Source organism: Budorcas taxicolor, chromosome 11 (genome assembly GCF_023091745.1).
Source record: "Budorcas taxicolor isolate Tak-1 chromosome 11, Takin1.1, whole genome shotgun sequence".
NCBI classification, from domain to species: Eukaryota; Metazoa; Chordata; class Mammalia; order Artiodactyla; family Bovidae; genus Budorcas; species Budorcas taxicolor.
In genome coordinates, this window is record NC_068920.1 from 69,434,856 (window position 1) to 69,456,302 (window position 21,447).

Genomic DNA, 21,447 nt, shown 5'->3' on the forward strand with positions numbered 1-21,447 from the left:
TGTTGTAAGAGCATAATAGAAAGTAAAGGAAAGGAAGACAGAAAATACCATTTCCCGAGCAGCCACTATTTTCTAAGCACTAATCTGGGGACTAGTTAGTTGGTAAGATTAGGGGTTTAGAGTTTTAAATGTTGTGGTAAGAAGTCCATGCTTAATCTGGTAGGCAATTGGAAGCCTAAACAGGGAGATCATTTGTATCAGAGATCACAGCTAAGTAGCGGAAAACTTAATCCATGGCTGATAATATAAGGAGAAGAAAAATATCCATGGTCCCTGCTTTCATGGAGCTTATGGATAACTTGGAAGACAAAGCTAAGGTGCCTGAAATGAAGAACCATACGAGGCATCAAGTAATCAAAAACTAAGAAGATGTTCAAACCAGTCAATCATAAAGGAAAGCAGTCTTGAACATTCATTGAAAGGACTGATGCTGAAGCTGAAGCTCCAATATTTTGGCCATCTGATGCGAAGAACTAATTCATTTGAAAAGACCCTGATGCTGGGAAAGATCGAAGGCAGGAGGGAAAGGGGATGACAGAGGATGAGATGGTTGGATGGCATTATCGACTCAGTGGACATGAGTTTGAGCAAGCCTGGGGAGATGGTGATGGACAGGGAAGTCTGGGGTGCTGAAGCCCATGGGGTGGCAAAGAGTTGGACATGACTGAATGACTGAACGAAACTAAGTAGATCTTAAGTGGTATAGGAGATTAAAGGAACAGGAGGGATTACGAGGACTAGACTGGTCTAGAGAAGCTCCTAGTATCAGGAGATGGACTTCGAAGAAGGGTAGGTGTTGAATTGGTGCCAGAAGAAGGGAGAGAATCACAACAGCATGATAATACAGTGAAGGCACAGTATTAGTCTTACTTCTGTAATCGTAGCTCAGCCCCTTCTCTAGGCAGTACAGTGACGCAGAGTAGGCAAAGTTTAAGAGGCCAGGTAATAAATATTTTAGGCTTTGTAGTCCCCATGGTCTCTGTCACAGCTATTCCCCTCAGCAGAAGCAGGAAGCAGCTACTAACTACATTCTCTTTGGCCAATTTAAGGAGGTATGATAATCTTGAACACTCCCTCATTAAAAATATCTGTCCTCTCACATATGACTCACAATAGGCTTTAAACTGAGTATTGTAGTCTCCTTGATAATTTGTTGTGAACACACAAATTGCATTGCTCAATTTGTTAATGAAAACTATAGACTAGCAGCCTGTGTAGGTCATGTCATAATGGTCGATTCTCTATGCTGAGAAATTCTGGTTGAGGTACGAAAAGTAAAGCGTTTGTCTTTCCCATATATTTCAGCCAACTGAGAGTCTTTGGGTTCAGGGTTCAAGATAGGAAAAAGCTGTGGAAATACAAAAATGGATCCAGATGTAAGCTGGAAAACAAGGTTTGACCACATTCCAAGTCACCGATGTAGGCACAATTAAATTCTGTGTCTGATGTTTTAAGCTATGCTGCCTTTCAGTGAATTACCTGCATGATTCAATGCTGTGAAAATTTTTGTACTTAACATATGAGCTTACTCTTGAAAACTGTTTTCCCTGTTGTAAGAGAGAAGTATCCATTTTTCTTCAGAGCTTATTTAAACAGAAATGATAGAAATGTAAAGGGCTGAAATAAGAACAGATCTGTTTTCCATTCCCATTTCAACCCTGAGTGACTTGAACAAAGCAATTACCTTCCCTGTACTTTAATTTTTCAATTTAAAGTGGGGTTAGCAATATCTGCCCCTTACCTCAAGTCCACTGGAGGAAATGAGATGAAGTCAAATCCACTTTTCAGAAATACCTTTACAATGAAACTACTGCACATAGAAAATGTGAAGTTTCTATACCTTCTGCAAGCCAATGACTGTTTACATTGTTCCACACTTGCTAAACTAAAGTTCATTAGACTTTATCACAAGAAAAGAAAAATGGCCACTACCGGACCATTTGTTAGTGGTTACTATGCCAAGATTTTCTTTGTAGAGAGGAAATACTATCAGGGCATAGTCAGGAAAGGGGGCACTCAGCATGAGGGCCATGAGTCTGGGCACTTCATCCAAACTTGAGGACATGGTGGTTATTAGTCACCGAATATTGTGACTAGGATTACTTTGATTATTTTAAATGCTTTTCAGATGCCAGAGACTAGAGTACAAAAACACCCACATTTATAAGCAACTTACTTTATAAAGAAATGTTTACTAATACCTGTAAGCATCAATCAAAGTAATTTTAAACAGTGCCCCACCAAAATAGCAGTATTTTAAATGCTCAACAGAATGGTGACGTACAGGCTTCTTTGTGCTGCATGTAGAGTCCCGCTTGACTCAGTGTTCATCACAAGCTCCAGCAGCCACGACAGAAACTCATCCCAGATCTGTCCCTGATTGTTTATACAGCAAGGGATATTCCACTGCAGTGATAGTCAGTTAAGCCAACCTCGAGGTGACCAAAACATGTAGAATTAAGAACTATCTAGAGAGGCTGAAGGTGAGTAAGTTATACAAACAAAACATTTATTAGTGTCCACTGATACTCAAAAAAAGCAAATCATAGATAAAATGCAATCTTGTTCTTGATGGGATTATAATTATCCAAGGAAGTTTGCAAAGCCCATGCCACGGTGGTAAAGACTGGACCAAGGTAAACACCAGAAAATGACATCAAGACATGGTAAGGAACTGGGAGGTGGGGTGTACAGTGTACAATTAATTCAAACACATAAAAATGCATGTTGTTTTATTAATGAGTTATTGAAAAACCACTTGCCTAAATGAAATACTGAATGCTCCAGGTCCCAGCTGCATTTTGGGGCCACCTGGTGGCAATATCTATTCAGACGTCAATTATCTGTGGCCTGTGGCTGAGGCCTTAAAAATAGCTGAGAAAAGAAGAGAAGCCAAAGGCAAAGGAGAAAAAGAAAGATACACCCATTGAATGCAGAGTTCCAGAGAATAGCAAGGAGAGATAAGAAAGCCTTTCTCAGTGATCAATGCAGAGACAGAGGAAAACAACAGAATGGGAAAGACTAGAGGTCTCTTCAAGAAAATTAGAGATACCAGGGGAATATTACATGCAAAGATGGAGACAATAAAGGACATAAATGATATGGACTTAACAGAAGCAGAAGATATTAAGAAGAGGTGGCAAGAATACACAGAAGAACTGTACAAAAAAGAACTTCATGACCCAGGTAACTATGATGGCATGATGACTCACCTAGAGCCACACATCCTGGAATGCGCAGTCAAGTGGGCCTTAGAAAACCTTAGGAAGCATCACTATGAACAAAGCTAGTGGAGGTGATGGAATTACAGTTGAGCTATTTCAAATTCTAAAGGATGATGCTGTGAAAGTATTGTACTCAATATGTCAGCAAATTTGGAAAACTTAGCAGTGGCCACAGGACTGGAAAAGGTCAGTTTTCATTCCAATCCCAAAGAAAGGCAATTCCAAAGAATGCTTAGACTACCACACAACTGCACTCATCTCACACACTAGCAAAGTAATGTTCAAAATTCTCCAAGCCAGACTTCAACAGTACATGAACCGTGAACTTCCAGATGTTTAAGGTGGATTTAGAAAAGGCAGAGGAGCCAGAGATCAAATTGCCACCGTCTGTTGGATCATTGAAAAAGCAAAAGAGTTCCAGAAAAACATCTATTTCTGCTTTATTGACTATGCCAAAGGCTTTGACTGTGTGGATCACAACAAACTGTGAAAAATTCTTCAAGAGATGGGGATACCAGACCACCTGACCTGCCTCTTGAGAAATCTGTATGCAGGTCAAGAAGCAACAGTTAGAACTGGACATGGAACAACAGACTGGTTCCAAATCAGGAAAGGAGTACATCCAGGCTGTATATTGTCACCATGCTTATTTAACTTATATGCAGAGTACATCATGCAAAATGCCAGGTTGGATGAAGCACAAGCTGGAATTAAGATTGCTGGGAGAAATATCAATAACCTCAGATATTCAGACGACACCACACTTAGGGCAGAAAGCAGAGAAGAACTGAAGAGTATCTTGATAAAAGTGAAAGAGGAGAGTGAAAAAGTCTTTAAGTCTTACATTCAGAAAACTAAGATCATAGCATCTGGTCCCATCACTTTGTGGCAAATAGTTGGGGAAACAATGGAAACAGTGACAAATTTTATTTTGGGGGCTCCAAAATCACTGCAGATGGTAATGGCAGCCATGAAATTAAAAGACACTTGCTCCTTGGAAGAAAAGCTATGACCAACCTAGACAGCATATTAAAAAGCAGAGACATTACTTTGCCAACAAAGATCCATCTAGTTAAAGCTATGGTTTTTCCAGTAGTCATGTATGGATGTAAGAGTTGGACTATAAAGAAAGCTGAGCAGCAAAGAATTGATGCTTTTGAACTGTGGTGCTGGAGAAGACTTTTGAGAGTCCCTTGGACTGCAAGGAGATCCAACCAGTCAATCCTAAAGGAAATCAGTCCTGAATATTCATTAGAAGGACTGATGCTGAAGCCGAAATTCCAATACTTTGGCCACCTGATGGGAAGAACTGACTCATTGGAAAAGACCCTGGTGCTGGGAAAGATTCAAGGCAGGAGGAGAAGGGAATGACAGAGGATGAGATGGTTGGATGGCATCACTGACGTTTGAGTAACCTCCAGGAGTTGGTAATGGATAGGGAAGCCTGGTATGCTGCTGTCCATGGGGTCACAAAGAGTCAGACATGAGTGAGCAACTGAACTGAACTGAACTGTGGCTGAATGGGATTTCCAGAACTACCATAGAAATTCAAGGAATATCTATCTATGTGATCTGATGTTACTGAGTTAGAGTTCACTCTATTTGCCACATGACAGGACAATAATCTGAGAGATGAGGTGTTGAGGTGGAATATGAATATGGATTTATTTGGAAACCCAGCAGATTGAGAAGATGGCAGACTAATACCTCAAAATAACCATCTCATTGGGGTCTGAATGCCAGATTCTTTTATAGAGCAGAGAGGGAATGGTAGTGAGGAAAGAAGTCTTGCAAATATCTCCTGGAATGTCCAGCCTCAGGGAGGGAATATGTTGATTCCTTCTTTCCTACAGCCATTCATGGGTGGACAGGGTCCTGAACTTTGGTTTAATATTCAGGTAGAGGGGCAGGGTTCCCAGAGACAGGCCATTATGTATGATTATAATAACAAAAGCAATGAAAAGCAAAGATTAAACTCAATGAAATGGATCCAATATGGAGTCAAAATTGACTCTTCTCTGTAACAATGTCATCTGCCAGACTGGGAATTGGACCAGGGAGCATAGTACAGATTCAGGAAATCTGTCTCTGTCTCCCTGCTTCCTGAGGCAGAGACTTCATCTCCACCACATCTTCTACCCCAAACAAGGTAGTGGGAACTTTGTGGCCAGCACCATCTCTGGCCAGCCCTCTTGGCTTCACTCTGGAAACCAACTCGCTTCATTTGTTTCCTCAAAGTCCCACTGACATGGAGTTGTCGGGTGAGGCATATTTTACTGAAGATTTGGGGAGTGGTTAGAGAAATCAGAGATTTATAGCATAGGACAGGATTGTACTCTCTTGAATTTACTCCCAGATACCAGTGTTCCTGCAATATATAGAGCAATCCTTGCCAAAGTAAATTTCTTGCTAGCTGTGTCCTTTTGCAAGGCCCTGCTGCCAACCAAGGGGTCTCAATCTCTCTCTCTCTCTCGCTCTCATTTCCCTCTCCTTGTTACCTGTATTCTTGACATTCTTCTACCACACAGACACCAATTTGCAGTTTTCATCCCATCTCAACTTGGCCTATCTTTTCTTACCACAAAACATGTTGATATCCCCAGCCAAACCAACCACCATCTAATTTGTTCTCCTCTCTCGGATATACGAAGCATATAGAAGATTTGTAACTTATGGTTTCTTTTTATTTAACATATCCACTAAATAAAGGGCTTCTCTGGTGTCTCACACAGTCAAGAATCTGCCTGCCATGAAGGAGGCCTGGGTACAATCCCTGGGTCAGGAAGATCCCCTGGAGAAGGGGATGGCACCCATCCCAGTGTTCTTGCCTGGAGAATTTCAAGGACAGAGAAGCCTTGCAGGGTTCAGTCCATAGAATTGCACACAGTCAGACACAGCTGAGTGACTAACACACACACACACACACGCAAACTAAGTAAAATTTTCAGGTGGGATTATTAGCCACCTGCCTCCACCCAAATCCCTGCCCTGACCCTAAGAAGACAGGAAAGAGGAGGGGTAGAGTAAGTGAGTTTCTTTCTGCTGGAGTCTAGTGCTTAAGGATTTCTTTTCAGAGCATTTCCAAACCTGGAGCCATTCCTGGCAGCACATCTTTTCTCTTTGCCTGAAAGATCTGACCAAGAAAAGAACCTGAAAGAAGGACATAAGAGAGTGAACAGATCAATAGCAGCTGCTAAACTTCACCATGAGAAGCAGTGTTGAGATGGGCCAGGGGACTCAACCGTCCAATATCTTCTGGGATGCTGCAGGCCTGGCTACAGATAACTGAAACCATCCCTTGATGCTCTTTTAAGAAGTGTATATTATAATAGACATCCTTTATTTTCTGGAACTAAGTAAAATAATAAGAGATTTGCACTGCCATGACATTAAAAAAAATAATACATACTACAAAGCCACAAAAATTGAGATTGTGTGGAGCTGATACCATAAAGGAGGGATAGGTCCAGGAAACAGAGCAAAAGCCCAGAAATAGAGCTAGATGAGTGTATAGACATATGTGCAATTTTAAAGCATCAGGAAGAGGATGGAATATCTAATAGTGGTGCTTGGGAAACTATAAACAATTGTTGGAGAAAGAAATATGGAGCCTTTTCTCATAATATCAAAGTATATCCTTGATAGCCTAATCAGTTAAATGCAAATAAATAAATAAACCAGGAGAAAGCATAAGTGAGTGTTTTCATGATTTTTATGTGGAAGAGACATTTTAAGCATAATATGACAGAATCCATAGAGCATTCTTAGAAAATAGTAAAGGTAATATGAACACCTCAATGTAAAATTGAGTAAATTAAGCAGGTGATCAATTCACAAAAGAAATGACAATGACTAAATAGAAAAATTATAATATTTCAATTTACAATGAATCAAGAATATTAAAGTAAGTAAAGTAAGGAATCACGTATAAACTATTATGTTGTCAAAGACAAAAAGACTTACTAACACCCAGGACAGGCATGAAGAGGAAAAAGAAATCTCATAAATTGTTGCTGGTTGTATAAATTGGCATATATTTTCTGAAGAATATAAATATACATCAAATCCTTAAAAACACTGTAACTTAATCCTGACTAATTCTTGGGAAATAAGAAATAGAGCAAAGACATTTATCTGAAGGTGTTAATTATAGTATCAGGTATATATCAAGACATTACAAATGACTCAAATGTTCAAGTTAGAATACTGGTTAAATGACCATCTACCTTCATGAAAATCGCTTCATGAATCATAGCTTTCTCATGGCAAAGGGGCTTGTGTAACTCAATGAAGCTATGAGCCATGGCTTGCAGGGCAAGCCAAGATGGACAGGGTATAGTGGGGAGGTCTGACCACATGTGGTCTACTAGAGGAGAGAATGGCAGCGGACTCACCTTGAGAACCTCAGGAACAGTTTGAAAAGAAGATATGACACCAGAAGACACGCCCCCTGGGTCAGAAGTTGTGCAATATGCTACTAGGAAAGAGTGGAGAAATAGCTTTGGCTGGACCAAAGCAGAAATGATGCACAGTTGCTGACTTGCCTGGTGGTGAAAGCAAAGTTCAATGCTGTAAAAAACAGTATTGGAATTAGAATATTAGGTCCATGAATCAAGGTAAATTGGATGTGGTCAAGCAGGAGATGGAAAGAGAAGACATCAACAATTTGAAATCAGTGAACTAAAATGGATAGGAATGGGTGTATCTTCTACTGAGGGCAAGAATCCCTTAGAAGGGATAGCCCTCATAGTCAACAAGAGTCTGAAATGCAGTACTTGGGTACAATCACAAAAACAACAGAATGATCTTGGTTCATTTCCAAGGCAAACCATTCAATATCATACTAATCCAAGTCTATGCCCCAGGCACTAATGCTGAAGAAGCTAAAGTTGACCAGTCCCATGAAGACCAATGAGACCTTTCAGAACTAAAGCAAAAAAAGTCCTTTTCATCATAGGAGACTGGAATGCAAGCATAGGAAGGCAAGAGATCCAGAGATACATGGAATAACAAGCAAGTTTGGCCTTGGAGTACAAAATGAAGCAGGGCAAAGGCTAACAAAGTTTTGCAAAGAGAACACACTGGTCATAGCAAACACCCTCTACCAACAACACAAGAGATGTCACTACTACACATGGATATCACCAGATGGTCAGTACTGAAATCAGATTAATTATACTCTTTACAGCTGCATTTGGAGAAGCTCTATACAGTCAACAAAAATAAGACCTGGAGCAGACTGTGGCTCCGATCATGAGCTCCTTATTGCAAAACTCAGGCTTAAATTGAAGAAAGTCAGGAAAATCACTAGCCCATTCAGGTATAACCTAAATCAAATCCTTTATGAATATACAGTGGAAGTGATGAATACATTGAAGGGATTAGATCTGAAAGATAGAGTGCCTGAAAAACTATGGACACAAGTTTGTAACATTGTACAGGAGGCAGTGACCAAAACCAAACCAAAGAAAAAGAAACAAAAGAAGGCAAAGTGATAGAGGATAACTTACAAATAGCTAAGAAGAGAAGCAAAAGGCAAGGGAGAAAGGGAAAGATACACCAAACTGAATGCACAGTTTCAAAGAATAGCAAGAAGAGATAGAAACCTGTCTTAAGTGAACAATACAAAGAAATGGAGGAAAACAATAGAATGGAAAAGACTAGAGATCTCTTCAAATTGGAGGAATCAAGAGAACATTTCATGCAAGGATGGGCACACTAAGGGACAGAAATGGTAAGGACCTAATAGAAGCAGAAGAGATTGAGAATAAGTGGTAAGAATACACAAAATATATACAAAATATACAAAAAAAGTCTTAATGACCAGAAAACCAAGATGCTATAGTCACTCACCTAAAACCAGATATCCTGAAGTGTGAAGTCAAGTGGGCCTTAGGAAGCATTACTATGAACAAAGTTAGTGGAGAAGATGGAATTCCAACTGAGCTATTTAAAATCATAAAAGATGATGCTGTTAAAGTGCTACACTAAATATGTTAGCAAATTTGGAAAACTCCTCAGTGGCCACAAGCCTGGAAAAAGTCAGTTTTCATTCCAATCCCAAAGAAAGGCAATGCCAAAGAATGTTCAAACTACTGTACACTTTTGCTTATTTCACATGCTTGTAAAATTATGTTCAAAATCCTTCAAACTGGGTTTCAGTTGTGTGTGAACCTAGAACTTTCAGATGTACAAGCTGGGTTTAGAAAAGGCAGAGGAACCAGAGATCAAATTGCCAACATCTGTTAGATCATAGACAAAGCAAGGGAATACCAGGAAAACATCTATTTCTGCTTCATTGACTGTGCTAAAGATTTTGACTCTGTGGATTTCAACAAACTCAGCATTCAAAAAACTAAGATCATGGCATCCAGTCCCATCACTTCATGGCAAATAGATGGGGAAACAATGGAAACAGTGACAGACTTTATTTTCTTGGGCCCCAAAATCATTGCAGATGATGGCTGCAGCCATGAAATTAAAAGAGGCTTGCTCCTTGAAAGGAAAACTATGACCAACCAAGACAGTGTATTAAAAAGTAGAGATATCACTTTGCTGACAAAAGTCTGTCTAGTCAAAGCTATGGTTTTTCCAGTAGTCATGTATGGATATGAGACTTGGACAACAAAGAAGGCTGAGCCCAGTGAGTTGCTGTTTTGAATTGTGGTGCTGGAGAACACTCTTGAGAGTTCCTTGGACTCAAGGAGATCAAGCCAGTCAATTCAAAGGAAAATCAACCCTGAATATTCCTTGGAAGGACTGATGCTAAAGCTGAAGCTCCAATACTTTGGCCATCCATAGGAAGAGTTGACTAGTTGGAAAAGACCTTGATGCTGGGAAAGATTGACGGCAGGAGGAGAAGGGGGAGACAGAGGATAAGGACCTAACAGAAGAAGAAGAGATTGATGATTGGATGGCATCACTGACTCAATGGACATGAGTTTGAAAAAAACTCTGAGAGATACTGAAAGACAAGGGAGCCTGTCTGGCTGCAATCAGTGGAGTCACAAAGAGTCAGACATTGCTTAGCAACTGAACAACAGACATGGTTCTTAGATAGGGGAGGGAGTCAAGATTGCATAGCAGAGCTTACTTCCCCCATAAACAGATCAAAAATAACATCTTCATATGGAGCAATCTTCACTTAAAACTAACTGGAAAGTGGCAGAAGAAGTCATGTGTAACCAAAGCTATAAGGAAGACCAACAAAGAACTGAGTAGGAAAGGAAGAAAATTAACCAGGTCAGTCCCCATGGGAGGAGAATCAGAGAAAAAGAGCAATTACACAGAGATCCTTCCTGGGAAGTGAGCAGTTTGAGTCACATAATAGCCATCCCAACCCTGGGTTCCAACGCCAGGAAGATGAGCCCTCTTGGCTGGTTGGAGGGCTGGTGGGCAGCTCCAGAAGGGCAGAATAAAGCCAAGACTCTACTCATGAGGCATGCATAATGATTTACTTGCCCCTGAAGTAGGGCAGAGGGGACAAATGGAAACTGCACCCATGACTGACTGGTTTCCTGCAACTTCCTGACTTGCCACCCAGCCTGAACTAAGTGAACATTCCAACACCACTTGCCTGGCATCACAGCTCCACACTGGAGCAAGGACTGGTACAACCAGCCAAAAAGCTGGACTGTAAGATCTGAAGTAGCTCAAACCCCAAGTGGTGTCTCAGCAGGGAAAGGGCAGCCATTATTTGCAATTGTACAGGCAACACACCAGAGGCAGTCTGGATCTCTGACAGTAGCCAAACGGCCACAACTCAGCCCCAAACCTTGCTAACTACCCGCAAGAGCCCTTCTTGCTCCGGCACAGCTGGGTGCAGGAGCTGGGAAGGAGAAGAGCACACATTTAAAGGAAACAGAGCCAGTTCAGACCCAAAGTTCAGGACTTCTGCTCCAGTGACTTGAGGTCTGGCCCAGCACTGAGGGGCATCAACATCCATTAAGCATAGGGGAAGCCCTGCCTCACACTTGACTCTGGCCCTAGTCTCCCAAGCTCCAGCTCCACTTCCTTTTAAGGTGATAGCTGCCCGCACACCCTGAGGAAGATGTGACTTGCGTTCACATCAAAGTCAGCTCTCTGACCAAAGCCACAGATGCTCCTTACCTTGGACCAGTGGTTCTTAATCTTAAACCAGCCTCAGAATCATATAGAGGGCTTATGCAAATATGGAGGGCTGGGCCCCACCCAGTTTCCAACTTAGCAAGACCGAGAATCTGCATTTATAACAAGTTCCAAGGTGATAACTGCTATTGGTTCTGTTTCAGACTTTGGAAACCACTGTCTTAGATAAGTCTTTCTCAAGCTCAGAATCACATGAGAATAATTGGGGGAGATTTTAAAATAATCAGTGTCCCGAGATACTCATGTAATTCGTTGTAAGTATGGAAGCACAAAACCGTAGTTTAGCAAGCTATTCTGGAATATGGCTAGCATTGAGAACTGCCTTTTCAGAGCCAAGGCCCACAAGCCTGTTGGAACCACATTACTGTTTGTAATAGTTTCATTTATTTATTTTTGGCTGTGCTGGGTCTTCCTTGTTGCACAGCAGGCTTTTCTCTAGCTGTGGTGAGTGGGGCCTACTCCCTAGTTGCAGCGCTCAGGCTTCTCATGTGGTGGCTTCTCTTGTTGGGAATCACAGGCTCTAGGGCGTGCAGGCTTTAATAGTCGTGGCATATGAGCGTAGAGGTTGTAGCTCCTGGGCTCTAGAGTACAGATTCAATAGTTGCGGCATACATGCTTAGTTGTTCTGCAGCATGTGGGTGGGATATTTCTCGATCGGTGATCAAACCCATGTCTCCTGCATCGGCAGGCAGATTCTTCACCACTGAGCCACCAGGGTAGTCCCTGGAACTACATCGTTGTTTGAGATTTAATGACATCACTAAAGTGTGTATTAACCATATTTTCTAGTTTCTGTATCTGATACTTTGATATCTTGGGTCTTGATGCTCTAAGAGGGACTGCCTATCCAGGGCTAGATAACTCCTAGGGATAACTCCTGCTAGTGTGCTTTCATATGCAAACTAAATAACCCAAAGCCCCTACCCATCACCTATCTGCTTTTTCGGGGCTCTTATACTACAAGACACTTATCCTCTGCCCTAATCACCCCAGGGCCACGTCTGATATCTATGGGCAGTCCCTACACTGGGGCCCACTGAAACAGTTCAAACGAGACCATCCTAAGCCTGTTTATCTTGCCTCACTGATTCTTTCCCTCAAAAAACATAGTAGAAGACTTTCCTACATTTTCTCCATGCTCTTTGCCTATGACCGTCTGTGAGACGGTATGCCCCTTTCTCTTGGGAAGTATGACTAATAAACTATCTTTTCAATGGAAAACTTGTCTTGATCTGTTAGTGACAGCATTTCTTAGGCAGGTGGATAAGGAGTCCATGGACCCAGCCATGTAGTCATCCATGTCCTGGAATTTATGGCCATTTGGAATTTATGACCACTCACCCACATCAGAAATGGGACCTAGGGAGCTGGTTAATTGATAACGTCAGAGCCATAGGAACAGGTTCCTTGGCGTTGTCAGGAGACCGGCCTTTGGTACAAGATCTAAGAGAAATAAACTGACCTAATCCTATGCCAAAGCTATTTTTAGTAACAGGTCAAAAGGTACCTATAATGAGATATCTTAAAAGCTGTATGTGGCTCTTCCTAACCCTTCTGGTATCTGTGCCAGAAGCTGTCCCTATTACTTCCTGACTTAATAAAGTTGTTACACTGCTGCAAAGACATGAGCGACTGTGTTCCTCTGGTCCTGGAGTGAATACTTTCTTTTGAAGACTATGAACTCATAGCTGACACCGAACGTCAGAGAACATAGGCCTCACTACACCTGAATTTAAAAAAGTAAAATCTATATTTTAAAAAACAATGTGCTCTTTGGAAAATCACAGATCAGACCATTAGGAAAATGGTAAGCTGAATCAGTCAGTCTAGTTTATCAGTCTCTTTTTAAAAGGAAAAGTTATTTTGTTATTCATTTGTGAGCAATAAAAAGTATAGATTTAATTTCAACTAAAAAGAATTATAGACAGGTTCATACTCAAACATGGATAATTAATAACTTAATTATTATTAAATTATTCTTAATAATAAGATCCAGCAATTTCACTTCTAGATATATACTCAGAATTGAATGCAGGGCCTCAAACAAATACTTGTACACTAAAGAGTACAAAGTTCATAGCAGCATTATTCACAATAGCCAAAAGGTGGAAACAACTCAGATGCCCCTCATTAGATGAATGGATATTCAAAATGTTATAAATATATATATATGGACTATTATTTAGCCTTAAAAAAGAATGAAGTTCTGATACATGCTATAACATGGATGAACCTTGCAAACATAATGCTAAGTGAATAAGCCAGACACAAAAGGACAAATATTGCATGATTCCACTTATCTAAAATACTTAGAACAGACAAATTCAAAGAGCAAATATATCTCAGACAAACCCCTTTCACATAGAAACTGCAAATGCTCAATCCAATATCCAAGTTTAAATGAATGTAGGCCAAATAATTGAAATTTAATCATTAAAAAACATGGAAATAAACATTTCTTCCATCTTGACATCTTCTTGGAGAAGTTTTACCATATTCTTGCAGTTCATTGGAGATAAACTTACATTGTAATATTTTGCCAAAATCACTATTTTAGAGAATTGATCAATAGAATCTAGTATAAACTTATTTTTGTACAGCTTCATGGGGGATTTTTTGGCTCTCAAATCTGATAGTCAGCTTTCAGAATTAATATCGGCCTTGGAAGAAGAGCTCAGGGTTCAGGGATGCACCAAAGTGAGCCAGAGAAAAAATCAAGAGTGACTACAATAGTCTGTGACAGAAGGGACTGCTTGGTTCCCACATGATGAAAGATATGAGAGCTATGCATTGAATTTTTGTGTTTTTTTATTTGGTCTTTTTAAAAGATTGTAGCACAGTTGATTAATAATATTATATATTTTAGTGCAGCTGCTGCTGCTGCTGCTAAGTCACTTCAGTCGTGTCCAACTCTGTGCGACCCCATAGAGGGCAGCCCACCAGGCTCCTCTGTCCCTGGGATTCTCCAGGCAAGAACACTGGAGTGGGTTGCCATTTCCTTTTCCAATGCATGAAAGTGAAAAGGGAAAGTCACTCAGTCGTGTCCGACTCTTAGCTACCCCATGGACTGCAGCCTACCGGGCTCCTCCGTCCATGGGATTTTCCAGGCAAGAGTATTGGAGTAAGTTGCCATTTCCTTCTCCATAGTGCAGCATAGTGATTCACAATTTTAGAAGTTATACTCCATTTATAGTTATTATATAATATTGGCTATATCCCCTATACTTTGCAATATATCCTTGTAGCTTATTTATTTTATATATAGTAATTTGTACCTCTTAATCCTATGCTTCTATCTTGCCCCTCCACCCTTGCCTCTCACCACTGGTAAGCACTAGGTTGTTGCTATACCTATGAGTATTTTCTTTGTTGTTACATTTATTAATTTGTTTTATTTTTTAGATTCCATGTATAAGGGATAACATACAGTATTTTTCTTTCTGTTTGACTTATTTCACTAAGTACCCTCCAAGTCCATCCACGTTGTTGCAAGTGGCAAAATTTAATTCTTTCTATGGCTGAGTAGTATTTCATATTTATATACCACATCTTCTTTATTCATTCATCTGTCGATGAATACTTAGGTTGTTTCCACAGCTTGGCTATGGCCAAGAATGCTGCCGTGAACATTGGGATGCGTGTATTCTTTTGAATTAGTTTTTTTTCTTTTTTTTTTGGACATAGCAGGAGTAAAATTGCTAGGTCATATATTAGTTCTACTTTTAGTTTTTTGAGGAACCTCCTTTCTGTTTTCCATAGTGGCTTCACTGATTTACATTCCTACCAACAGTGTAGGAGCATTCCCTTTTCTCCCCATCCTCACCAAGATTTGTTATCTGTAGTTTTTTGATGATTTTTGTTTAGTTACTCAGTCATGTCCGACTCTTAGTGACCCCATGGACTGCAGCACTCCAGGCTTCCCTGTCCTTCACCATCTCCTGGAATTTGCTCAAACTCATGTCCATTGAGTCAGTGATACCATCCGACCATCTCATCCTCTGTCATCCCCTTCTCCTCCTGCCTTCAATCTTTCCCAGCACCAAGGTCTTTTCCAATGAGTCAGCTCCTCACATCAGGTGGCCAAAGTATTGGAGCTTCAGCAACAGTCCCTCCATTGAATATTCAGGACTGATTTCCTTTAGGATTGACTGGTTTGATCTCCTAGAAGTCCAAGGGACTCTCAAGAGTCTTCTCCAACACCAAGGTTCAAAAGCATCAGTTCTTCGGTGCTCAGCTTTCTTTATAGTCCAACTCTCACATCCATACATGACTACTGGGAAAACCATAGCTTTGACTAGATGGACCTTTGTTGGCAAAGTAATGTCTCTGCTTTTTAATATACTGTATACGTTTGTCATAGCCTTTCTTCTAAGGAGCAAGTGTCTTTTAATTTCGTGGCTGCAGTCACCATCTGCAGTGATTTTGGAACCCAAAAAAATAAAGTCTCTCACTGTTTCCATTGTTTCCCCATCTATTTGCCATGAAGTGATGGGAACAGATGCCATGATCTTAGTTTCTTAAATGTTGAGTTTTAAGCCACCACTTTCACTCTCTTCTTTCACCTTTATCAAAATGCTGTTTACTTCCTCTTTGATGATACCCATTCTGATAGTGGTGAGGTGATATCTCACTATGGTTTTGACGTGTTTTTCTGATGATTAGTGATGTTAAGCAAGTTTTCATGGGCCTGTTAGCTATCTATGTCTTCCTTGAAATATGTCTATTCAGGTCTTCTTCTGTCTATTTTTTAATTGGGTTATTTCTTGATATTGAGTTGTATGAACTGTTCATGTATTTTGAATATTGAACCATTATCAGTTATACCATTTATAAATATTTTCCCCCATTCAGCAGTTTGTATTTTCATTTTGTCCATGGTTCTGTCAGGGGACTGTGTCATTTCCTCGGTTTTGTCCCATCACAACAAAAATTTGAAGAGACGGATGTTGAAGCCCTTGGCGTGTCACAGCTCTTGGACAGAACGTGTCACAGCTCTTGGACAGACCGTGTCACAGCTCTTGGACAGATCAGTGTTATGGCTCTCAGAAAGATCTGTACAGAGTGTTACAGCTCCGTGTACAGCTCAGTTTTATTTAGAAAATAAAGGAAAATACATCCTTGAGGCATGAGGGCATGCCAACCCAAAAGATGCAAAGAGGAGAGAGAGAGCGCACGAGAGAGAGACCCCCAGCCTTTTGGCTCCTCTTTTTATATGTTTTCCCCTCCCCCAGGCCTGCCGTGTGTAAACTGGGCTAGCCGGAGTGCTGTTTGTTCTCCTTGAGGTCCTCACTCTGGTCCCCAGAACTTCCTTTGTTCTATTATCGTGGGCTTTTCCCTTCCTCGTTTTTAGCCACTGCCATTCTGGACTCCTTTTTCCTATTCTAACTACCTAACAGTTCCTTTCGCAATACAGAAACTTTTAAGTTTAATTAGATCTTGTTTGTTTATTTGTTTGTTTTTCTTCTTTCTTTTCCATTTGTTTATTTTTGTTTTAATTTCTTTTGTCTTGTTTTCCCATCAATTTGCCATGAACTGATGGGACTAGATGCCATGATCTTAGTTTTTTGAATGTTGAGTTTTAAGCCAGCTTTTTCACTCTCCTCTTTCACCTTCATCAAGAGGCTCTTTAGTTCCTCTTTTACTTTCTGCCATTAGGGTGGTGTCATCTGCATATCTGAGCTTGTTGATATTTCTCCCAGCAATCTTGATTCCACCTTGTGATTCATTCAGCCTCTTTAATATATATTGTAAAACCTGAGGTAAATAGGATGGACTTGTTTGGCTTTTAGTGTTGGGAACCAGTAGGTGGCCCTTTTGGCCCATTTAGCTTTAGGTAGTGTAGTAATATCAAATCTTGTTTCAATCACATTTTATTGGTCCCATTTTAAGTAATCATCCAAATATTTCTTTATTCATTTGAGATAACACCTTAAAGAAATTCTAACTTGTTGGCAATTATAGTCAGACTTTCCTTACAGGTTTTTCATGCTTATATTATAATTATTTTAATACTCTTTTTAGACATTGTAAAACCCATTGAGAAGAAGCACAAACCACAAATGAAGCTTCTCAGGCCAGTTTTTTTAACTTGTTTTAAATAAACTATGGAAGTCCTTAGTTTAATTATTAGATACATAATTTCACCTTTAGTTTGAGTTTTGTTTACAGGCACCAGCGAGACCGCTGGCTATGATGAGCATGCTTTAGATTTACCAGTTAGTTTTTCCAATTTTAAATGATCCATCACTTGGCCACCAAAAAAATATATCTCAATAGAAATTCAAACCATTAAGATGCAAAAGACCTCCCCATTAGAGAATGGCAGAGGATGTAACCTAAACCCAGAGAATTTTACTCTCAAGACCAAATTTTCAAAACCACAAACAAACAAATCAAACAAGCACAGAACAACCTGGGAAGATCAGGTAGAACATTTACATCTCAAAGACACAGAGAAATGCAAGTTTCCCTCTAGAAAGTCTTTGTTTAAAGTCTGAAAATATATTTTTTTTACTAGCCAGCTTTTCACCGTAATGAAACTTAATTACATAGGCAATGAAAAAGCCGCCTCAATTTCCATGGTGAGATTTCCTCCAATTTCCAATGAAGTAAACACATGTAAGTTTTGCATGGATATTGGTGATTTCTCATTCCTTTTTATTTTGAAACCTTTATTTTCCATTTGGAAGTTAGTTTGTTGAGATAAAATTGCATGTGATGGGCCAGTGTGTGCTTTTTGGGAGCTTAAGTTCTCTGGTTTTGCCCTAGAGTTGTTTAAGCCCCATCTTATGTGTCTCGGGCTTCCCAGTGGAGTATTAGACTTCCATGGATGCTCAGATTGTGGGATAGCCAGTTCTTGTGTGTGTCCCCTGTTGAGCAGTTTGTTAATTACATGAGTGGGTTTTCCTGTAGGAACAAGCTGCATGGCATGAGGTCTTGTTTCCACCACTCCTGCAAATTTCTCAGTTATCTGAGAAAGCCGTTGCCAGCCAGGAAGAGAGTCCATTTTGGAGCTCAGAAGCTCTCAGAAGATTTCAGTTTAATTTTGACAAACTCTATTAAGGCAGCCAAGTCAGGGAAAAACAACAAGCCAGTCTTCCCCTCTAATAACTCAGTCCCACCTTACTTGTGTTTGAGCAGTCTTCTCAGTCTCTAAACTGAGGCTAACCACTCAGTATCCAAAATGAGTCTTCCCAAGGCTTTAACACTGAGGATCCCCTGCTTGAGCAAAATCTTCCCAGTGCCTTAACACTGAGAATATCCTACTCAGCACCTAAATTGAGAAAACTCTTCCTAGTACTTTGAGGATGTCCCACCCAGTGTCTAAACTGAGAAACCAGGTACCTCTTCTTGAAACCAAGTTTCAAAGATAACATTTTCCCCCCAGTAAAACTCAAGGTCATCAACCAATACAGGAAATCTGAGATCCAGGAAGATTCACTCAAATCTGTCTGGATTTCAAGGAGGCAGATGGGCACAAGAGACCTCTGCTGGTACCAAGGCTCCAGATTCTTGTAGAGTTCAGGTCGAGGATAGGAATCCATTCTGGATCCCTTTGTTGGTCACCAAAACTATCCACTTAAGAAATAATCACAACCTAGAAGTTGCAAGTTATGTTTTATTTGATGGGAATTTTTAGGACTTCAAGTCCAGGAGACAGAATCTCAAGTAACCCTGAAAGAACTGCTCTCAGGAGGCAGGAAGAAGAGTCAAGTTATATAGAAATTTGCAACAAGGGGCAAGTAGTCTGAACATCAAAAGATTATTGTTAATTAAAGAAAACCAGATATCTCAAGTAATTTAGTGCTTTTTTAAATGTGAGCAGATACAAGAGCCTGGGCTCACTGAAGTCATTTCTTTCATATGTATCTCAGCTATCTGGGGCCAGTTTCTAATGCTTTTCACACACACACACCCCAGCTTCTCAGTGCTTACCATCGGGAGTGGCTGAGGCTGTTGAATAGTAGATATTGTTCTTTCTGGGTGCCCTCTAGGCTCAGAAATTCACATTTGGAGGGATGGAATTGCTGATGACTGGGACATACTTGTTTGTATGTATGAGAAATACTCCATTTCTCACTACCTTTGTTTTGAGGGTTAAAGAAAATATTGCCAGTAAAGTCCTTGGCATCGTGTTCTTCACTAAATAAAATCTAACTTCCAGTTCTGCTATTAACACTATCATTAATGTAATTATTAACACAGTGACCTAGAGTAAACCTTCCCAAATATTAGCTGTTCTCATATTATTATATTCGAAATTCTGAGCTTTTGCATTACATGCATATCAGAAGGAAAGCCCTATAACTAGCCACACCTTCCAAGGACCCTCTGAGAAAAAATATTCTTTCTCAAAATTCAAATAACTTATTTAAATGTCCAACTTACAATGACCCTCACTTTAAACAGAATAGAACAAGTTGTGTCATTGTAGGAAACCTCAGAATCTGTGGGCTAACACTGCAAAGGTTTGTTTCTTGTTCATGTTCCAGTCAGACTCAAATCCTTTGGTAACTGTCTTTCAAGCAGTAACTCAGAGACCCAGACAGCTTCTGTCAAGAGATATATATTTAAGAACTATGCTTAGAAGTAGCTTAAACTTTGTAGCTCTCACCTACTGATCCTAATTCTGGGATAAGTTTTGTCTCTCTCCAAGATAATTATACTTACATCTGTGAATCCATTTGTCATTTAGAATAGCTTGGCTGGCTCAGTGGTAAAGAATTCACTTGCCAATGCATGACACACGAGTTTGATCTTTGGGTCAGGAAGATCCAGTTGGAGAAGGTAATGGCAATTTACTCCAGTATTCTTGCCTGGGAAATCCCATGGACAGAGGAGCCTGGCTGGCTACAGTCCATGGAATTGCAAAAGATTAAGACATAAGTTAGCAACTAAACAAATCTTATTAACCATCACAATTGTTCTCATCTGAATGTACTAGTTGTTCTATTGATGTATGTCCCTGCATCAAAACTAAACCTAAGTTTAAATCTGACAAGTTCTATTGAGTGGTACAATCACCTTCTTTATTCTAGAAAATATACTCCTATTAATTCAGCCCAAGTTTGCATTTTCCTTTGGAGGGAACAATAAGCAATACTGAACTAAAATTGCCATAAATGTTCAACAAATTCAGTTCCCTTTCATCATGTTTATTCTTTTCATTCTGAACAGGAATCTCCATTATGGAAAAGTCCACAAGAAAAACATGTCAAAAAGATTTGCTTTCTCTACTTTATCCACTAATAGATCACCTTCTTATTCATGCAAGTAACTAGTCTGAGACAGGTAACTGTCAAGGCTAACAAGTAACCAGCCCTGTTACTTCTTGAACTGACTACTCTCACTCACCTTCTTGCAGGTACCACATCTGCGTGACTGTGCTGATCTACTTCCTCCCCCTGCTGGTGATAGGTTATGCTTACACTGTGGTGGGCATCACACTGTGGGCCAGTGAGATCCCTGGGGACTCCTCTGACCGCTACCACGAGCAAGTCTCAGCCAAGCGCAAGGTGAGCAAACGGCTAGCAGCACTTACCCCACCCTGGCTCAGGTGACAGCCTGGTAAGCATGTGAGCCCCAGAGCCTCAGGAGTCCTGGAGGCAGTCCCTGGGTCCCAAGAACTGTAGAAAGGAGGGGAAGGAAGGGGAGGGGAGGAAGAAGTCTGCCTTCAACATGTTGTAACCTAGGCCTGCCTGTACAGGCATAAGCCCCCTCATTCTCACCCTAAAACTAACAGAAAACTGTCAATTCATTAAAACACAAGCACATAGATTTACCTACAGAAGCATGAAGAGCTATTCAGTTCTCTTTAGTTATTACAATTTGACAAAATAATACGTTCATTTCATTCAAACATCCAAAAGCACTAAAAGAAACAAAACTATGGTGATGGAGAACAAACTGGGGATTTCTAGGATTAGTACTAGGGGAAGAATCTGCCTACAAAGGGATTGCATGAGCGAATTTCCTTGCAATAATGGAGCAGTTCCGTATCCTGATTACTGTGGATTTTTTACTTATCTCTGCATATGATAAAATTTCATAGAACTATACACCAAAAAAGTACATGTAAAAGCTGGCAAATTCCAAA

General features: G+C 40.2%; 1 protein-coding gene across 1 annotated transcript in view; it reads left to right on the top strand.

The window, feature by feature from the left end:
• Positions 1–21,447, top strand: part of TACR1 (tachykinin receptor 1) — a 165,028-nt gene that overhangs the window by 131,216 nt on the left and 12,365 nt on the right. Inside the window, exon 3 of the mRNA XM_052649253.1 lies at positions 20,716–20,866. Coding sequence (XP_052505213.1) covers positions 20,716–20,866 — 151 coding nt within the window. The remainder of the gene's footprint in view (positions 1–20,715; positions 20,867–21,447) is intronic.